Source organism: Apium graveolens, unplaced genomic scaffold (assembly GCF_009905375.1).
Source record: "Apium graveolens cultivar Ventura unplaced genomic scaffold, ASM990537v1 ctg1057, whole genome shotgun sequence".
Taxonomy (NCBI): domain Eukaryota; kingdom Viridiplantae; phylum Streptophyta; class Magnoliopsida; order Apiales; family Apiaceae; genus Apium; species Apium graveolens.
In genome coordinates, this window is record NW_027417080.1 from 62,186 (window position 1) to 84,011 (window position 21,826).

The window sequence follows — 21,826 nt, forward strand, 5'->3', positions numbered from 1 at the left end:
TTCATAATAAAAAATCTATACATCATAAAATTATGAAAAAAATATCCAGACGATCTACAACACTTGTAAAACCCAGATTAACATTCAAAATTATTCTGAGAAACGATTTCTCATCAGACAAAATTAATCCATGATATAACTTGTAAAAATCATAATTAATTCATACAAGCACATAAAATTCTGAAATTTTTACCACAGATCTATATGCATACAACCTATGCTCTGATACCATTGTTGGATTTTAATCGCAGCGGAGGCATGGTAAAACACTTTTACATATATAAATTCTAAATAATAGCATATAAATCGTGGTAAAAACATAGGGATCGATTACTAACCTTTAATATGCGATCCAAGAGCAACGATCGGAGATCCTTAGCAGCTGCTCCTTAAACGTGAATCACTCCACCGGTACCTAATAATAATAATAATAATAATAATAATAATAATAATAATAATAATAATAATAATAATAATAATAATAATAATAATAATTTTAGCAAGACACAACACGCGCTTAAAGTTAATAAGCCCTGGGATTACATTCGTTGACTCAATTACTCACACTTCACAGCCTCCGTTGATTTGGCTGAGGTTTATACTCGATACTCTCATTTACTCCTCTATGTTAATTTCATGTTCTAATATTACCTTGACTTGATTGTTTATATGTTTCATAGAACTGCCTATTGTAATTTTATTAAGTTCAGCTTAATTACATGAATATTGTTTTTTTTACTAGAATTATATTGTATTTGTTTCGTAAAAACAGTGCTTAAGTAGTGGTGCTGACCTGGCGATTAATTGTTTTGATATAATAAGGTTTTGAGGCTGTTATAATGATTTTGGTTAGTTAAACGCTTTGAAATGTCTGTGTGCTTTCGATGAATTTCGATGTTAAGAAGCTGCCTTGGTTTTAGTAGGACGGTTGACTTGTAATTTCTTGTTTTCGAGCTTTGGCTGATTTACGAGGTTATTATTGTATGCGTGGATTGTATAAGAATATCAGAGATTAAAATTTGTTGACAAATAGGATTCGGAACTAGCGGAGTTCTAATTTAGTGGTAAGTGTAGAGTGTAATGTATGCATATGGAAGGTGCTAAGTTGGGGTCAGAATTCTGTATTTGTGTCGGAATTTGTAGCGCTTAAGAATTTTGTATTCGGATTATCTTGTTGATTTAAATGATGTCATGGAGACCGGAAATGATTAACAATTAATGTATTAGTTCGTATCTAGGACTAAAGGTATATAATCTAATTGGATTCTTTCGTGCAAAGTTTTGGTTTGATCTAGTATATGTGAATTGAGAATAGTTGTATATTCTAATCGCTTCTCATGATAGATACAATTTAGGTCTAGCTGTCGCACAATTATCGTTATTGTAATTTACATAATAGCCGCGGTGTTTGGCAACCTAGCATCTGAATTATAATCTTGTTGTTACCTACGGAGTTAAGAAACTGTTTGGCATTTGCAACGTATTGGTTTTGCTTGCATAACAATGCTCCTGGTCATTGAGTTTGAGAGTGCTATTAGTCGGTTTTAGTTTGGTAATAAGGCGGGTTTGCTGCATCTAATCTTCTGCTAATGTTTGATGCATCTTGAATAATTCTTGATATATCTTTTTTGTGCTGTTTTAGTTAATGTTGTTTTAATACAATATGTTTTCAGTACGAAAATCTGTAACTTTTGGTATAATACATTGTCAATGTGATTGTTCTTCACTTGCTTTTTTTTTGAAGTTTTATGAAGTTGGGACTCTTGTGCTCGATTCAGGCACTATGTACCGAACTTGTCGACCCTACTATACCAAACCAGCCAAGTAGTTTGGCTTGACATTCATAATTGGTCTGTTTTGATCTGAAAAGTGCCCAAACCAGTGAACTTGGTTTAATTCTGTTTGAAAAAACAAATCATGTTATACTTTCTGATATAGGCTAATAATGCCTGTTCTACCAAGAGAAGGAAATTAGATTGTTTATTTCTTCCTTAAAACCTGTTTATATATATATATATATATATATATATATATATATATTAAAACAGTAATCTACATTTGAACATAATTTAAAAATTATTTAATGAAATTTGCATTTCTTGCTATGTATAATATTATCCTTGTTTTTTGGTGTATGCAGAGCCTTTTCTTCACGACATTGTCATCTTCGTCATATAGTATTTAATTGCTTCTGTAGTATCACCCAATGAGTTTCTACGGTCTAGTGGAGCATACTCTGAGGGATATTCTTCTGCTGATCAATCCTACGAGGGATGATTGGGGAATAAGATTTCATATTATTGAAGACATTCGAGCTGCTGTTCAGACTGTCGAAAGTCTTAGAGGTAAGCTCCCCGGCTGATTATGCACATCCTTACCCCCTTTCTTTTTATGTACATGCTTTCTCCCTAACTTATTATGTACATCCACGTTTCCTGGCTTATGATGTACCTTCTTGTTCCAATGCTTCCCCATAGTGAGAATTGATTTTGGAGAAAATATTACTTAGTATCATAATTGCAAGATCAAACTAAATAAAGCAGATATGTCACTTTATGTTCATTCTTATTATATTGCTCACATGTTACATTGAGATCCTTATGTAAGATGACTTAATTGACATTTCCAATGGTGATAATGGCATATCCCCCAAAACAGAGATGAATTAATGAAGGCCATACGAAGTTGGATGTAAATTTGAGATGTTCATTGATAATACTTAGTTACTGCAGTTTCTTAATTTTTTGAATGGAGTAGCTCTTTTTTATTGGAAATGGCAATATGACCAACTCACGTTTGAACTCTGTAAACAGGTGCAACGGTGGAGCCGTTTGGATCATTTGTATCTAATCTCTTCACAAGGTGGGGAGATTTGGATATATCAATAGAAATATTAACTAATTCATATATTTCGAATACGGCTAAGAAGCAAAAGCAAAACTTGTTAAGAGATGTTCTGAAAGCTCTTAGAAGTAAAGGTAATCCCTTTCAAGATCTTGATACTATTTATATATATGTAATTGTGGTTGCCTCGCAATGTTTTACAATATGGTTTGGAAATAATAGATCTTGATACTATTTACATATATGTAATTCTGGTTGCCTTGTGATGTTTTACAGTATGATTTGGAAAATGTTGTATCTGTGGAGTCTACTGATTTTTGCATTTTAGAGCATATAATCTATATTTATTGGTGTAACTTGCCTAATTATCGCTTCCTTGTGTTGGTGCAAGTAATTTTTTTGCAAGTGACTGAGTGCTATCCTGGAAGGTGAAAAAACATAAGAAATCATCCTTCTTCAACATGCCAACGAAAGGCATATTTACTTTATGGACATGCACACTAAGCTTAAAAACATGATTGCATCTTTCTCATGATTTATCTTCTAGATACCTGTAACCTGTCTCATTTTCTTCACATGATCACAAAACCATATACTTTGTTGCTGTGTGCTGTGAATCAAACTCACTTCTACTACTTAAATAGTTGCACAGGTATATAACTTCGATACTAGATAATAATAATGTTTAACAGGAAAATGAACAAGATATGACTCCTATTATCGACAAGAACAATAGAGCCTCGCCAATCGTTCGAGAGGATTGGTCTCTCCTACATAAGCACTGTAATAATACTCCACATAACCCTAATTTTCCTCTTCCCCCGAATAAGTAATCACAATTCTGATTCTAGCTACTCCCCGCTGGAGTTACCAAACTGCCCCTGTCTTTTAAATTACCAAACTGCCCTGGTCTTGCTCTGTTTCTCTTTTCTTGTCCTTGGTATTTTTCCTTGAATAAGTTAACAGCACAGGTGCCTTATGTGGGTTCCCTGCATTACCCTGGGCCCAAAAAGCCACCTTGTCCCCAAGGTGGAACTGAGGAAAATGGATGTCAACATTCGAGAAGTCCTCCCAAGTAGCTTCCCAACTAGGCAATGCTTTCCACTTCAATAGTACTTGAGTCACAGCTTGTCCTCCATGGTTTTGGGTGCGGACATCTAACACTAATTCTGGCTCCACATTGAGCACCACATCTGCAGACAACTGAGGAGGAATAGTGGGGTTTGCCATGACTGAACCAATAGCACGCTTTAACTGAGATATGTGAAATACGTTGTGAATCCTGGAAGTTGGTGGCAACTCGAGTTTGTACGCAACCTTTCCCACTCGCTCGGCTATGACAAAAGGACCATAGAAACGAGGAGAGAGCTTCTCATTGCGCCTGGTAGCCAATGACGATTGTCGATATGGCTGAAGTTTGATATAGACAGCCTCCCCCACCTGAAATTCTAATTGTTAGCGTTTAGCATCTTCATAAGACTTCATGTACTGCTGGGCCTGGAGAAGATGGGCCTTCAAGTCATCTAAAAGCGCATCCCTTTCTATCATTAACTCTTGTAACGTGGCTACAGTTGTGCCCCCTTGTTCAAAACGAATGAGACGTGGAGGTTCACGTCCGTAGAGAGCTTGAAAGGGTGAGTGTTTAGTCGAGGCATGAACAGATGTGTTATAACAATATTCTGCCAATGGCAGCCAAGTACTCCATGTTCGGGGCTGGCCATTCACGAAACACCTAAGATACCCTTCTAGTGTTTTATTAACTACCTCTGTTTGACCGTCCGACTGGGGGTGGTAAGCTGAGCTGTGCCGTAATAAGGTGCCTTGCATTTTGAATAACTCTTTCCAAAAGAGGCTCATGAAGATACGGTCACGATCTGAGACTATAGTGGAGGGAAACCCGTGCAAACGCACTATCTCTTTGATAAACAGATTTGCAACTGTAACAGCAGAGAATGGGTGGCTCAAACCCAAAAAATGACTGTACTTTGTGAGACGATCAACGACTACCAGCACCGTGTTAAACCCATTGGAACGGGGCAGGCCCTCAATAAAATCAAGAGACACATCTTCCCAAACTTTAGTTGGGATTGGAAGTGGTTGGAGGAGGCCGGCTGGTCGTAGGGTGGAGTATTTGTTTTTCTGACATATAACACACTTTTGGACATATTTTGATACTGCCTGTCGCATACCTACCCAAAACCATTCACTGGACAACCGCTTGTAGGTTTTGAACTCACCCGCATGGCCCCCAAGTGCCGAATCGTGGTATTCATGCAGCAATTTAATCACTAGAGTAGACTTGGATGGTAAGACTAATCTTCCCTTGTACCGTACCACATCCTTGTCCAAAGTGTAGCCCTGCATGGGCATGTTTCCAGCCTTTAATTCTCTCTGCAATTTCTGTATAAAAGGATCAGCCTGAAGCTGCTGATGTAAATCTGCCCAATCCACACCACTTATAGTTACCAGAGAATTCAAAGTTGATGTGCCAACAAATTCACGAGATAACGCATCAGCCACCCTGTTTGTTGGGCCTGGTTTATAATGAATAGTAAAATTATACCCCATTAGCTTGCAAATCCAGCTTTGGTAGTCTGCTCCCACTTCCCGCTGCCCCATGATGTACTTTAGGCTTTGTTGATCAGTGCGGATCTCAAATTTATTTCCCAGGAGGTAGTGACGCCACTTTTGAACAGACAAAACAATCGCCATCAACTCTTTTTCATACACTGATTTCATTCGGGCCCGAGGTCCAAGAACTTTACTAAAAAATGCAATAGGGTGGTTATTTTGCATTAACACCGCCCCTAAACCAACCCCTGATGCGTCCGTCTCCGAAATGAAGGGTAACTTAAAATTTGGCATGACTAAAACCGGGGCCGTTGTCATAGCTTTCTTTAAGTCCTGAAAAGCTTGGTTTGCTGCTGAATTCCACGCAAAGCAATCTTTCTTTAGCTGTCCGGTTAGAGGGAATGCAATTCGGGCATAGCTTTTTATGAATTTTCTATAGTACCCGGTTAGGCCCAAGAATCCCCGTAATGCCTTGATGTTTTGGGGTACTGGCCATTTAGTCATAGCCTGCACTTTAGTTGGGTCTACTGCCACTCCTTCTGCGGAAATAACATGCCCCAAATAAGAGATCTTATGCCTCCCGAATTCACATTTTTTCTCATCGGCATACAATTTATGCCGCACTAACAATTCCAGGACCTGCTGCACATGGCCCGCATGTTCTTCCTCATTCGCACTATATACCAAAATATCGTCGAAAAATACGAGGACGAATTTCTGAAGGCATGGACGGAATATATCATTCATAATGCTTTGAAACGTGGCCGAGGCATTTGTAAGGCCAAACGGCATTACCAAAAATTCGTAATGGCCTTCGTGAGTCCGAAAAGCCGTTTTTGGTACATCCTCCATGCACACCCTCACTTGATGGTACCCCGATTTCAAATCTAACTTTGAATAAATTCCTGCCCCAAAAAGCTCATCAAGAAGTTCATCAAACGGTTACCTTATTTAAGGCACGGTAATCAACACAAAATCGCCATGATCCGTCTTTTTTTTTTACTAAAAGGACAGGGCTGGAAAATGGGCTACTCGACACTTGTATAATTTGTGCAGTCAGCATATCTCGAATTAGCTTCTCGATTTCCTCTTTTTGGCTGTGGGGGTAACGATACGGACGGACACTAACAGGGTTTGCCCCCTCCCGCAACATAATCTTGTGTTCCTGTGGCCTCACGGGCGGTAAACCTGCTGGCATATGAAAAACTTCATTGTATTTCTCTAGTATTGGTCTCAAAAATTTTGGTGTGTTTCTATTTTCCCCCTCGCTGTTCCTACCAGCTCCTGTCTGTTGTAACACGTTTAACTCCACCAAATACCCTGAACCTCCTTTTCTTAAGTGTCGTATCATAGCTTTTAATTATACCCCTGTACGCCCTAGTGACGGATCCCCTTTAAGAGTGATTACATCTTTCCCAACCTGAAATTTGATCGTTTGTTGCTTCCAATTGATGGTAGTTGTGCCTAATTTTTCTAACCATTGTACTCCTAATATTACGTCCGAGTTGCCTAAGGGAAGCGACAAGAAATCCTCAATTATATTAGCCCCCTGTAACTCCAGTACTACCCCCAAGCAGATTCCCTTACCTTGCACCTCCTCCCCTGTCCCCAACGATACGCCAAATGACGTGGAAGGCGATACCCTAACCCCTAGTCTCGCAATAGCTTCCTTAGATAAAAAATTATGAGTCGCACCTGGATCAACCATCACTACAACCTTCTGGTCATTGATTGTTCCTTCCAGGTTGAAGGTCTTAGGGCTTGTAAGCCCCATTACGGAGTTTAATGAGATCTCTGCATGGGTTGTGTCCGTGGGTAATTCTCCCAACTCCTCTTGCAACTCACTCCCTGGACTAAGTTCCCCTTCTTCATCTTCCTCTTCTTGTGTGAGGAGTACACTCAATTCTTTGCGACGACACCGATGTCCAATTGACCATTTATCATCACAACGGTAGCATAGCCCCTTTTCCCTCTTCAACTGCAACTCCTTCTCACTTAATCTCCTTATTTCACCGAGAGGTTTTGCTACTGGTAACGGACTACTGCCAGTTGTTACCGTGGAGGCTGCATAACTCGTATTGAATCTGTTGGGGGAAGAGTAAGTAGATTGATTGCTTCGGTTCGCAAAGCTGGACTGCCCACTTCCACTACTCCTGCTACTTGCACTGGACCCCATTCGCCACTCTGCCTTATGACTTGTCCCCGACCTTATCTTATCCTCCACCATTAAGGCCAATTCCATCGCATGGTCTACGGATACAAGTCCTAACAAGCGAACCTCAGCCCGTATCTCACTTTTTAGCCTATTAAGAAACTGACCCAACGCCAACTCCTTCGATACATTCTCTAAGGGTGCAAGTAACTCTATAAATTTTAATCTGTACTCAGAAACCGTACCTGTTTGGTTGTGTCCCAACCATTGTTCCTGCAGCGTTCCAGTTGCCACTGACCTGAATTGACGTCGGAGAAGCAATTTCACTTGTTCCCAGCGTTCAATTGGCCTTCTACGGTGTTCCCATTGGAACCAAATTAAGGCTTGCCCCTCCAATGCTACCACTGTGGCTTCTATCTTCTCTTCTTCACTTAGGCGGTAGAAGTTGAAATACCGCTCTGCCCGCAATATCCAACAATCCGGGTTGGTACCATCAAATAGGGGTAAGTCTAACCGTTTGAACCTCCAATTTGACCCCCCTGCAAAACCTCCATTAAAACCCATTCCTCCACCAGGTCCTCCACCCGACCCGACGCCTCCATGTCCCTCTTCCCCAATAGGCGTCCCACTCGAATTACTGCTTTCCCCCACTGCTAAGCCCCCATTTTTTACAGAACCCTGTAACCCAACCTGATTGATGCTCTTCTCTAAATTCTTTGACAGACCCATGTGCGTCGACTGAAGCCCAGTTATAGTAGACTGCATCTATCTTTGAAATTTCACTTGATTCTCCTTTATTGATGTAATTAAAGACTCCTGGTGTTCTCTAGAGTGGCTAATTCGTCCCTCCAAACGAATTGTAGCCTCTTCTAGCTTATTCTCCTGCCTCTTCAGTGTCTCTTCCATACAAGATAGAAACCTATTTGCCAGTGCTTGTTCCATCGCTGCCACTGCAGCTTTTAACGCCGCCGACACTTCTTCAGCCACGGTTGTACGGATCGTGTTGTGTATGGATGTAACCCCTTGTTCCAGCTCATCCAAACGTTGTTTTGTATCCTTTGGCACCATCGATCTACTGCTCTGATACCAGATTTTGCTGTGAATCAAACTCACTTCTACTACTTAAATAGTTGCACAGGTATATAACTTCGATACTAGATAATAATAATAATGTTTAACAGGAAAATGAACAAGATATGACTCCTATTATCGACAAGAACAATAGAGCCTCGCCAATCGTTCGAGATGATTGGTCTCTCCTACATAAGCACTGTAATAAAACTCCACATAACCCTAATTTTCCTCTTCCCCCGAATAAGTAATCACAATTCTGATTCTATCTACTCCCCGCTGGAGTTACCAAACTGCCCCTGTCTTTTAAATTACCAAACTGCCCTGGTCTTGCTCTGTTTCTCTTTTCTTGTCCTTGGTATTTTTCCTTGAATAAGTTAACAGCACAGGTGCCTTATGTGGGTTCCCTGCACTGTGTATGATGCCTTTTTTTGAATATTGTCTGTTGGCAATGTGTATTTTGCATATTTTAGTCATTCTTTGTCATTAATACTACACGAGGATGGTTGCTTTGATGTGTTCAATTCATAGATGCTGCTAATACTTGGAAATGCCAAAGTTTTTTAAAATATCGCAAACAACCACCAAAATATTTAGCGGAGCAGCATTTTCTGAACGGATCGAACCAACCATTTCTGCTAGATAAATGTATGACGAAGAATGGTGGAGATATTTGGAATACAGATTTCCTATAAAGATTGTAGGACAGGCTTTGGACAACTAGATGGATCATATACATGCAAAGAAAGTAAATGGTTTTGTGATAAGCTTAAGAATATAAATACATAATGAAACATTTATTTGTTAGAGAAATTCATGACAAAAATGTTATATTCTTGATTTATAGAGTTAAATGCACTTTGTACCCTCAAACAAAGTTGAAAAAACAATTTTGTATCAGAACTTTCAGAAATACAACTTGCACCCCTCAACTTCGACTTGCTAAGTCAGTATGCACCCTTTTGCAGATTATAATTAAAATGATAAGGGGTAAAACTGGAATTTCATTTTAAAATGTAAATAAATTTTAGTTAGAATTTCAAATACAAGTTAAAATATTTATAAAAATGATTTCTTTTATATTAAATATTAATATTGACCAAAATATTTTTATTAAATGCACATGAAATAATAATGACGTCAAAGAATTAAAAATGAAACAATTAGATTTAAATTAAGTATATAATTAAAAAAATATAAAAAGTCATTTTGAATTTACTTTTGGTAAAATTATATAATTTTTGGCATTATTATAACTAAAATTTGAAACTCAACTAAATAGTATTATTCGAAAATTTTAAAGTTCTTATTTTATAGCTATAATAATAAAGTTCAGTTTTTAATATAATCTGAAAAATAAGAAATTTAGTTTAGTTAATATTTTACTGAAATTCCCATTTTACCCCTTACTTTTTTAATTATAACAGTCAAAGGGGTGCTTCCTGATTTGGCGGGTTGAAGTAGAGGGGTGCAAACTGAGTTTCCAATACTCTTGATACACATTTGTTTTTGAAACAAAATAAGAGGGTGCAAAGTGCATTTAACCCTGAATTATATGAATGTACAAAACTTTGATGTGCCTTTGCTTGTCATGTAGAGGAAGAATGATTGCTCAAGTTTTTACAGTGCACAGAATGCACTCATAAGAAATTAACACTAATATATCATCAGGAACTGTGGACGATCTTGGATATGGATAAGAAATTAACTGATCCCATCTTAAAGTTGGGCACAACTTTCTGCATGAGCTAATTAAACGAACTATTGAATTTGATATTCTTAGACACATCTGTTTTAATATTATAACAAGGACTTTCTGCAGGTACGTGGCGTAAGCTCAAATATATTGGTAATGCTAGAGTACCCATCTTAAAGTTGGAGCACAACCTTCAAAATATCTCTTGTGATATCTCCATCAATAATTTGAACGGTCAAATGAAGTCCAAGTTGCTGTTCTGGATCAATGATATTGATGGACGCTTTCGTGATATGGTTTTGCTAGTATGTCCCCATGTCAAAGAATAAGTGCTATCTTGGGAAGTATAACTGTATAAGGACCATTTTGACCCTTTTTTATGTACAGGTCAAGGAATGGGCCAAAGCACATGATATCAATGATTCAAAGTCTGGGTCTTTGAATTCATATTCTCTCAGTTTGCTGATTATCTTTCATTTTCAGGTATATCAGTATCTTCTATTTGTGTTAATAAATTTGCTGCACTGTAAATGGTTTCCAATCAAGTGAGTAGTTATTTTTAAAGTTTAGAAGGATAACAAGTAATGATTAAAAGACATCATAAATAATTAAAACGTGCATAAAGGGAAGACAACATAGCATATCAAATTGTTTTTGCATCATGTAATTAGTATCCTTTTTTAGGGATTTTGCCTTGTGCATAAATAGCTTAGAATAATTTGATGCTTGTGTTTGTTTTGGATGATTTTGGTATATAACTGATTTTCCAAATGTCTTCTGGTCTATAGAAATGTTATTTTAGTATAAGAGCTTGATTGCTTAATTAGTATCTATAATTCGACTCTTGTATTTTTTTTGGATGATTCTAGTATATAACGGATTTTCCACATGTCTTCTGGTCTATACAAAAGTTATTTTAGTATAAGAGCTTGGTTGCTTAATTTTTTTGGCTAATTTAATATTATGTTTATTATAACATGAAAGTCTGAACTTCTACATTGTTTATCTTGATACCATTCTCCAATATTTCGCACAGACATGCGTACCTGCAATTCTACCTCCTCTTAAAGATATATATCCAGGAAATTTGTCGGATGACCTTAAAGGTACCCTTTATGATAAATTTATATATTATTGGACAACATTTAGTTACATTTTTTTTATATTTTTGCTTGTTATATTTGAAATGCAAGTCTAGCTAAACTTTCCTGCCTCACTCTCAATTTGATGAACATATCTCATTGGAGTATTATGTGCCTGCCCCTGCCTAATTCAAATTCTTAAATATGAATATCTCATCTCTCTCTATATATATATGTAGTGGTTGTAGTGCATATCTTTGGTTTCGAGTGGGAAATGCTGGGTTTGCTTGGTTTAGTTTAGTTATATATAACTATAAGGTGTATGTTCTGAATATAAACTGACGGCAACAAGTGAAATGATGGTACATCGGCTTACAGTGTACTGACTACTGACTACTAACTTAGCCTGTTAAAACCTAATTTAATGGGGTCAAGCTAAGAGTCTAATTGGGGGCTAAAAATCTGATTCCAAAATTACACAATATAGATACAGGATATATTGTACCCTCTATGGTAAATCAAGTTGTTTAAATATAATAGGGCTTTCTATTGCTGAAGTCCTCAGAGATCGTATTGCAGGCTAATTCAGTAATCTTTTTTAGACGTAAGGGGTACAAACACTATATATATTTCATATGTGGGTACAAAAAATTTAGTCATTTTATGTATAGGGTTTAATTTAAAACATGTACTGAAAATCCTAGAGATTTATCGCTGTGATTTAAACTTCATGCATTTCATGATGATTGCATGATGTAAAAATATGTGCAGAGATTAACATCCTGCAATCTGAAAATCATCTGTTTTGGTAGGAAGATTAACATCATGCGATCTGAAAATCATCTGTTTTGGTAGGGAATATCATCGTTTGAAATTTATGTCAGTTAATTAAGGTTCTAATTTATTGCACTACTACACATTTTAACTTGCATAATATTCATTTTTGAACTTGCATAGCACTTTCAAGTACTATGTAAGCCAGTGCTATGCAAGTGAAATCCAGTTACATAACACTTTTTTTTGTGCTATCCAAGTTCATTACTTAGATAACACTTCTTGAAAGAGCTATGCAAGTACGTTCTACCTAAGCGAAACACTACATCAGCATTTCTTCAAACGCTATCTAAGACTATTAAATTGAAAACTCTACCTACTTACGTAGCTCTTTAAAATCGCTGTGCAAGTAGTCCACCATTTAAATAAAATAAATATTTCTATTGCACTTTTTCAAAATCCCAGTTTAATTGTTTTTTCAGCCACTATTATTTTTACAAAAACATTTCACAACTACAGTTATAAATAGGCTATAACCAATTCCGATATAAAAATTAGACTAGCAACTCGTATTGCTTCGCTATAACCCAAATTAATTCCAGATATCAAAATGTTACAATAAAATAGCATACTTCAAAAAAATTCAAATATCAGCATGTTACAGTAAAACATCAAAATCTACTTCTTTAGCTATTTGTTCTTGAGAAACAATATAGCATCCAACTGTAATCAAATTCTCAGCCAATTTTCCACTCTTAAAATTGATACATATGTGTATCTGTAGATTGTATGAATTGCAGCTGGCTTCATCTTAATCGAAGATATATTCTCTGCACCCATGGTATGTAAATATAAACATGGATTGTTGCAAGGCTGAATCAATAAAAAATGCGTCTGCATCATTTAATATTACCAAGTCAATCAATGCAGGCTTAGTCTTGGTTAAGACAAAATTGACACGTGAAATATTAATAACTAAACGTACCATTTGAATCATCTGCCACATTTTCTTTTGCATCATACATATGCGGTCTGCACCCTGCAAATATGATTAGCTCATTTCAAGATCTTTAGAATGATACATACATTAAATTCTCATAAGAGTTTTAAGAAATTGGAATTATGGATTATTGTGAGGGTTCAATGTTATCCCCATTGCAACATCAACTAAATTTTTTATCAAGAATAGTATTAATTCAGTAATAAACTTCAAAGTTTTTAGAAACTTACACCTTCTAGTTGCCTACTTTCCACAATATAGTATAGCCTTTGTTTGTTCTGACTGAAATATAAAAAGATAGAAAAATCAGGCATTTCCCTCAATTCTAAGTTCGTATAAAAACTAAGTTAAATCTAACCAAGAAGAAAAGTTTATTACACTGGATGGAAATCTAGGTTCCTTGCAGAATAATGACAAGACCATTTGGCAATAAAGGTCTAGCTCTCTTCTGCACGGTTTAAAGTCAATAGTGTGATAAACCATTTCTGGATTAGCACTATTAGGCTTCACCGTAGATGCCAGCACTACTATAAAGATAAATGAAATGATGTAATGGAATAATAAAAGGGAGAAAATGCTATCAAGGCGAAATACGAAAATGTAAAACTTAGGTATGACACCGTAGTAAACTTAAATAAACATGAAAATGTACACGCCTCTGTCAAAGTGACAAATATATCTCAATCGGTATATATAGACTATAGTATGTATTACTATGATTTTCAGAAGTATAAAAACATACCTTTACCAATATTGGTTGTCCATGCTTTAAACTACTACTACTACTACTACGTACTTACATCGAGTTTAGAGCTTTCGAGAGTATCTTGTTCTCTGAATTCTACTATAAGGCTACCAAAATCGCACTAGCTTTCAACTTCCCAGTATTTAAGCTACAAATATAAACTAGACTATACTTTGGAATTCTAAAAATGATCTTTGAGATTTCTTAGTGGGGTTCCCAAACTGGCAATAATTATGGTAAACACATATTATACTTATATAAATGGTCATTAAAACTTGCTATTTTTGTGACAGGACTGGAAAATCAGAGAAGATCTTCACTTAAATTATAGGTAAATTTTAGAGTGTGTTTTTTTATCAGAAGGTCCTCCCCTCTTCAAGTATTCCTCAACCACACCTTTGCCACCCTCTTGGGGCGTCAAATTTCCAAAATCTTAAAATACAAGACTTTTGATCATTTCTTTGCAGAAATTTTACCCTCTCTTGTGCTTTTTTTAAACTCTAAAGAACATAGAGAAACGACCTACACGAATAACATCTATAGATTCTCAATCAAACTCAACATTAACCAAATAAATTTACTGAAATTTTGAAACTTATATTCTGATTTTTCCAAAGAAGATAAGAAAAACTAGGGTGACTAACAACATTGATCAAGGCCGGACCAAATTTAGATTATCTTTCAATTGCAAACTCTTACAAAGTAAATAAGTCATTATGGTAAATATAAATTATACTTATGTGTGAAACCTCTAATTTTCAATCATATCTTTTCACATCTAGAAAAATTGATGTGAATAACATGGCTAATTCCAAGTATCATGGAATCCAGGAAGACACAGTGACTACAATCAAAAAAATGTTCAGGATTAGCTCTCTTTCTGGGATAAGATCAATTCTATAAATATAAGGATGTGCATATTATCGCAACTGAGATAATATAGTTATGTCAGGTATATAAGTTGGGTTGCTCATATCAGCATCAAGCACCTTCATTTGGTCTAATTATGAACAACTAAATTAAACACAAAAGATAAACCTCTAACTAAGCATGCCAGATGCAGTACTAAAACAGGGAAAACAAGTGAAGAATAACCCCTAATTAAAACCTCTAAAATTAAAAATCCATCAAGTTAAAAAACCTAATCGAAAACCCTAAATTAGGAAACCCATAATTTGAATACTCACGAATTGATATGAGTGTGATATGAAGGCAGGATACTCACAAATCGTATAAGATTAACATGATGGTCAGGATTGGCTCTATGAAATTCGTTTGATTAATTTGTTCGAATTTAAGGCAGAGTGATTGATAAAGACCCAGACACCATACCTCAGAGAAGATCCGGAAAAACTTTCCGATGGAGGTTCAAAGTGCTTGCTCAATTTTCCCAGACTGGTTCTATGAATTGCCTCGATCAGTGCGGGGACGGACAGACGCATTGTGTTGAAGAAATAAAGTACTCCTTTTTGATAACTTACAATACGTTTACTTCACTAGCGCTTCTAAAACCGTTAACTAGGTATTTAAAAATAAATTAAAAATAAAATTAATTACTTAGCATACACTATCATATATAACACTTGCCCAAACGCCATACAACTTAAAACTTACATAGCACTTGCCAAATAAACGCTATGTTAGTATTAATTTTTAATTTATGTATATTTTTAATTTTACTTGGTATGACCTTGCATAGCATTTTTTTGAAAAACGTTATGTAAGTTGCTTTCTTGCATAGCACATAAAAAAAAGAGCTATTTAAGTAGTGTCTCCTAAGTTCAAATTTGTAGTAGTGTTGGTTTAATTTATATATTATCTTTTTTGGTATGAAGTAAGATAGAATCCTGGTTGCATGAAAACGTGAAAGCACTTTTAGAATTTTGCAGTTCCAAGTTCGAAAATAGATTTCACTGAATAAGATAATGATGGTTTCTATACAGGTTTGAGAACTGTTGCTGAGAAACATGTTGAAGAAATATGTGCTGCAAACATAAACAAGTTTCGATTGGATAAGTCTAGGCAGATAAACGAAAGTTCTTTATCTACTCTGCTCATTTCTTTTTTCGCGAAGGTACTTATCTTTTTGATCTCCAAACATATTTTGGCATATAATTTAGACAACTATGAATTTATGACCTGCCAAAAATGACAAACACAATTCAATTTATGGTTTACATGTATATAACAGTACTTAAGATAATAGCTTAAATATAGATTCACTTTATTACCACATATATATATATATATATTAGTTAATAGTATGAACCTTTTAGTGGATATCATAGCAAGTTCCAGAACTTTCAACTATACCGTTGCAGATTTATATATTGGACATGTTTTTGCCATTATTTTTAATCAGTAAAAGAAGTCTTGGCCAGATTAAAATTCTCGTAAAAGCACCCATTATTTATATTGCTCGTGCATTTCTTCAGAAAGGTTATACTTTGTTAGTTTGTCACTTATAGTTCGGTCTCTGCAGCTCCTGAATTTTGATTGTCACAAATATTTAAAAAGTTTATACTTTGTAAGTGTGTCACTTATAGTTATAGTTCGGTCTCTGCAGCTCCTGAATTTTGAATTTCACAAATATTTGGTTCATTCTCTTTACTCATTGTACTGTTCTACCAATAATAAATTGTGCATAACTCGGACTCCCTCGATTTTTTTGTTTTGATTTGGTTTTGGTATTTAGCATGAAAGATGTTTAAATCTTGTAGTTTACATGCCTACTTCATAGATTAATCGTGGCTTGTAAGGTTGTACTACGTTGTGTTTGTTTATGATATATACGAGTCATCTATGTTATCTATATTGATTAATTATTTTTTCATGATAAATATCGCTTCACTTGCAGTGCAAACTATCTTATCTATCATATGATTTGGAACTTGGGTGTGGTTTGGAACTACAACCTAAAAAAAAAAATTAGATAGAGAGAACCTCAGGAAATTGCACTGATGTTGCTTTTTAGTTAGAAATTGCACCATATCACCAGCCACTAATTTTCCCTGATGATAATCTTGGAAATTTGCATATTAGCATTCTGGTATCTGTGACTTATGAGCATGATACTTTCTTTTTGTTGTCTTTTGCAGTTTTCTGACATTAATACGAGGGCTTCAATCCAAGGCATTAGCCCTTACTCTGGACAGTGGGAAGATATAGGGAGCAACATGACATGGCTACCCAGAACGTATGCACTTTATGTATGTTACATCCCCCCATGCATCCCCTTCTGGTATTCCTTTACTTCCAGATTTTGTTACAGACGTTTTCTCCCACACACACTGATGGCATGTCTTTCTTAAATGAATCAATTATTTACCTGCTGAATACATTCTATCCCAACCTCCATATTTAACTTTATTTATAATGTATTCTTAGGTTGAGGATCCTTTTGAGCAGCCTGTTAATACTGCAAGGAGTGTTATTGACAAACATCTAATAAGAATAGCAGATGCTTTTCGGACAACCTACTTTAAACTTACCTCACATAATCATAATCGGAGCACTCTCCTTGCTGCGCTAATCAAGCGAGATCGATTATCATATGAGACAAGATCAGCAACAGCCAGAAATTCAAATAATCCTGGAAACTATCAGCCACAGATAGACAGGGCTTTATCATCACCTTTACAGGCACATCATTCTCGCAGCACAGTAGTTAACCTCAATCCGAACATGCACAGACCCGTTCCATCAAATCAAAACACAGTGGTTAACCTCAATCGGAACATGCACAGACCAGTTCCATCAAATCAAAACACAGTGGTTAACCTCAATCCGAACATTTACAGACCGGTTCCATCAAATCAAAACACAGTGGTTAACCTCAATCCGAACATGCACAGACCAGTTCAATCAAATCAAAACACAGCGGCTGACATCCGCCCCCACCACGTAAACTTTAACAGAGCAGTTCAAGCAAATTACAATCGAATTCAACAGACTTGGAGGTCAAAACCCAACAGTTAAAGGCATCCTTAATTGTAAATTAGGAAGTTGTTTTTGTGCTCATTTTTGCGTCAAGTTTTCGCCTAGATTTTGCTGTACATTGATTTTTTTTTCTTTAGTCTATGAGAAAGATTGCTTGTTCAGTGTCCGTGGACACAGAGCTGTACAATTGTGCTACAGTTTCCTTTTAAAAACTGTGTGAGTGGTGTGGGTGGGGGTGTACTAGATAGTCCTGAAAGGAAACCATTGTTTTGGCTGCTGCATTGAAGATTTCACGGATCAACTCTGATTTTTTGAATAATAGCTTATTTCTAGTTTTTCTGACATTTAAATAATGACTTGTTGGCAGATTTTTTAGCGTTCTTGGGTACAACCAGTGTTCTAAAAATCGGCCGATTAACCGATTAATCGGAGTTTGGACGGGTCCTGTCTCGATTAATCGTTAATCGGGTCAAAGTACGGTTTTTTGAAAAATTGGTCAAAAGTCGGGCAGTTCGGAAAAAATCGGCCGAATCGGGTCAAAAATCGGCCGAATCGGTCAAAGTTTGAAATTAATAAAAAAAATATTTTTTTTTAAAAAATAAAGTTTTGTTAAAATAATCATTAACATTTAACATTTAATAATTAATAATGATAATAATATATTAATATCTTGACTCTATACAAATCCCTAAATCCTCTATACAAATCCTTAATGAATTATTCTCAAATCTCAATACTCAACTTGCTTACTCAATAGATTCACAATTTTGGTATTCTAAATTTATTCAATAGTTATCACTTAAATATCAAGTAGGTAGTAATTTAAAATCTTAAGATTTGAATTTGTACATAATAATTTCTAATTATCAAGTAATAGTAGTTAGTAGTAGATAATTAGTATAAATTACTTAAATATCATTTATGGACTCGTGATAGTAGTTTTTTTTTTTATAAATCTTACTATTAAAACATTAATACTGAATTAATGACATGTGGTTTTAGTTTTATAAATCTTATGGAAGGGTAATGACATTTAAATAGAATTATTTTTTATTATTTACTAAATAAATTTATTCCGATTATAACTCCGATTAATCAATCCGATTAATCACCGATTATCCGATTAATCACTGAAAAATCCCTCTACCGAACAATTCCGATTCCCGTTTTTTTAGAACACTGGGTACGACACATTGTTAATAGCCCTGTCATGTTTTACGTGTTCTCAATAAAGGGGCTCCCTCTTGTTTTCTTGACGAAGTTCAGTTTTACCAGATTTCTTAACGCAACTGATATTTATACCATAAAAAGGGAGCCACGATAAAGGAGTTGCACGTTTTTTTAATGAAGCTACGTAGGTTATAATCTGTGGGGATGTAGGAGGGGCCTAAATCCATACGAGGTTGTTAGAGCACCAGCGGCGCGGTCTTAGTTGCCGTTGTACAAAAATAAAAATAAAAATAAACATTATTTATATTATTTAAATGTAAAAGTAATGTAAAAGCATATGAAATATGCACCTTTGGTATATATATTCATCATAAGAGGTTTAAGGGGCCTATAATATGAATACAATATTAATATTATTTTGGAAAGAGTGAAAAGGAAGTAATTGACCAATTTTTGTGGTGGCTGACTTGTGGGGTCTGGAAGTTGAGAAAAGCGGTTCTGCCGCTGCGGATGCTCTTACCGTATCGTCCAATGAAGACGAGGACATTGGCTTTGATGCTGGAGCCGAGCCGAGCCTTGGATGAAGTCTATGCATAGTACTGCCACCTAGTATGCTTTAAGTCCCATTTCAAGAGCTCGATCATCTTAAAGCTTTCCCGGTAATTTTGTACATCTAAGTTGTTAGAAAACTAACTATTGAATTGCAGCTTCCATCTTCATCATAGTTTAGTTACAAGTTAGTGATACAATACAGAAACTAGCTGTGTATATCTGAACAACCAACAAGTAATTGTTTTTACTTTTTACTGAACTTGTAAAATGCCAATTTCTGCATCAAATGCAATACAGTATATCTTTCTGCCCGTTATTTGTTTCCTTTCCATTTTCATGATTTTCTTAGGCCTTATCCCAGTTCATAACCCAAGTAAATGATTAGTATCAGTACAAGTATTGTCTATGCAATAGTTTTCGAGACTGTGGTACAACACAAATCATAGCTGTTTATCTTCACAATCTCCTTGTTCGTCTCCTGTCATATTCCGAATCTGAAGTATAAAACTAGGCTAGATTAACTTCAAGGCGCAACTTACATGTCATTAGGCAATCCACTTGAAGAAAAATAAACAAAATGCAGCAGATATAACATCAATTTGAAAGCTAAGTGAAAAGATTGGGAAAGACTTGTTCTCAACAAGAATAATATTTAACTTCTTATGATAATGATACAGAACTGTATGATCTACAGATACAGCGTAAACTGATTACTGTTATTCCTAGTGGACTAACAATGAGATTTACAAAAGGGGGGTTGAATGTAAATCTCAAAACTTTTTCAAGTTTTGAGCAGTTTTTAAAGGCTTTGTGTTCAAGATAAACAAGTGTGTGAATTGCTTTAGCTAATACAGACAGATATATATTCAAGCACTAATGTAAGAACATAACAGACCTTAAAACTTTTCTGGTGGATTGTTGTTCCACCAGAGATGGTATTTCAGAAAATCTGTGATTCAAGATGTTGATCACAGCTGCATCCTAGTACAAACTAGATAATTTTTCTCTCAAGATTTTTCTAAACAGCACTGGAAAAAATTCTTATCTAATTACTAGCTGCTACTTGGTTATATATCACCAAGTGTACAAGTGAAGACAAAGATAAAAATACAATAATAAAATAAGTTCTCCACTTGTTTCTTCTCCATATCACTCAAGTACTTTGTTACTATTGCCTCTTTGTACTAGAGTAGAACGGCTGCTTTTTTCTGATGTTGCCTGAAATTAGGCTTCCTATTTCAGTTATCTCTGTCAACCCATGTGCCTCTGTCTGCTTTTACAACTACCACTTATCACTGTTATTTAACAGAACATCCGTTGAAGCCTTCATCCGTTGATGGCTTTATCCGTGATGTGTTAGCAGTTGAAACCTATATCCGTTGAAACTTTGGAGACATCCGTTGAAGCTTTATTGCTCATCCGTTGAAGTCTTTAAGATATCCGTTGATACCACTTTCTTTATACAAATTACAAGGCATGAAATATTTACAATTGGCCCTTCCTATTTGCATATCTTCTAGTAAGTCAACATGACTTATATTTCCTCTCAACTGCTAAGAATATATCTTAAATACAGAGGACTGAAATGTGCTACAACACTAGACTTATTTCTAAGTAAAGCTGCACCATCAACGGATAGCCAAAGTGGTCTTATCCGTTGAGGCTACAAACACTAAACTTCTACTTAAGTGTTTTGTTAAACATATCATTAAACTAATGCACATATATTCCTAACAATCTCCCCCTATTTATGTCTATAAGAATTGTAGACATAAATTCAGGGTTAACTTGATGATAACAAAACACTTAACAAATATATGAATTGAAACTAAGTAGAAATTTAAAAGTGCTGCAAAAGTGTATGTACTAGGAGGTAATTGAAGATTTACAGAATTTCCAAGGGTGCTCCTCTAGTCTGAGCAAATCATCTTTTTCTTCTTTGTTCCCTTGTTTTCTTTCCTAGCCCTTTGTCATTTTCCTCAATTTGGAGTTGGAGTTGTCTGTAGAATTCAGCTTCATCTTCATCACTGATATCCAACTTAGATTGCATTTCCTTGAGAGTTTCATTGCTGGCAATCTTGAGTTGGTCTTCAAGTCTGAAAAATCTTCTGACTCCTTTATCATCTCTAAATTCCATCAACCAATGAGGTGATTTGTGGATTGTAATTCCCCTTTCTTGAATGAGTAAAGTTCTGGGCAAAGCATTGGGCTCCCTCCAAGTTTTCCTATG

At 35.6% G+C, this 21,826-nt stretch overlaps 1 protein-coding gene and 1 long non-coding RNA gene across 6 annotated transcripts; one reads left to right on the forward strand and one right to left on the reverse strand.

The window, feature by feature from the left end:
• Window positions 1-512: 512 nt before the first annotated feature.
• LOC141699692 (protein HESO1-like) lies at window positions 513-18,227 on the forward strand. 5 transcript variants are annotated; one of them, XM_074503544.1, is made up of 10 exons: window positions 513-594; window positions 2,141-2,345; window positions 2,814-2,978; window positions 10,461-10,639; window positions 10,722-10,817; window positions 11,371-11,440; window positions 12,975-13,031; window positions 15,879-16,009; window positions 17,034-17,144; window positions 17,323-18,227. In XM_074503544.1, exons 2-10 carry the CDS (start codon window positions 2,207-2,209, stop codon window positions 17,911-17,913), a joined length of 1,539 nt encoding a protein of 512 aa, XP_074359645.1. In that variant the 5' UTR covers window positions 513-594; window positions 2,141-2,206; the 3' UTR covers window positions 17,914-18,227. The 5 variants fall into 5 exon arrangements, with proteins under 5 accessions (XP_074359645.1, XP_074359648.1, XP_074359649.1 ...); XM_074503547.1 differs by having other exon boundaries at window positions 17,034-17,176; window positions 17,323-17,517; XM_074503548.1 differs by having other exon boundaries at window positions 17,034-17,131; window positions 17,323-17,517.
• LOC141699693 (uncharacterized) lies at window positions 12,795-15,400 on the reverse strand. The gene is made up of 3 exons (XR_012566073.1): window positions 15,268-15,400; window positions 13,176-13,229; window positions 12,795-13,084 (listed from the first exon to the last, which is right to left on the reverse strand). It is a non-coding gene; the product is annotated as an uncharacterized LOC141699693 (long non-coding RNA).
• Window positions 18,228-21,826: the final 3,599 nt, after the last annotated feature.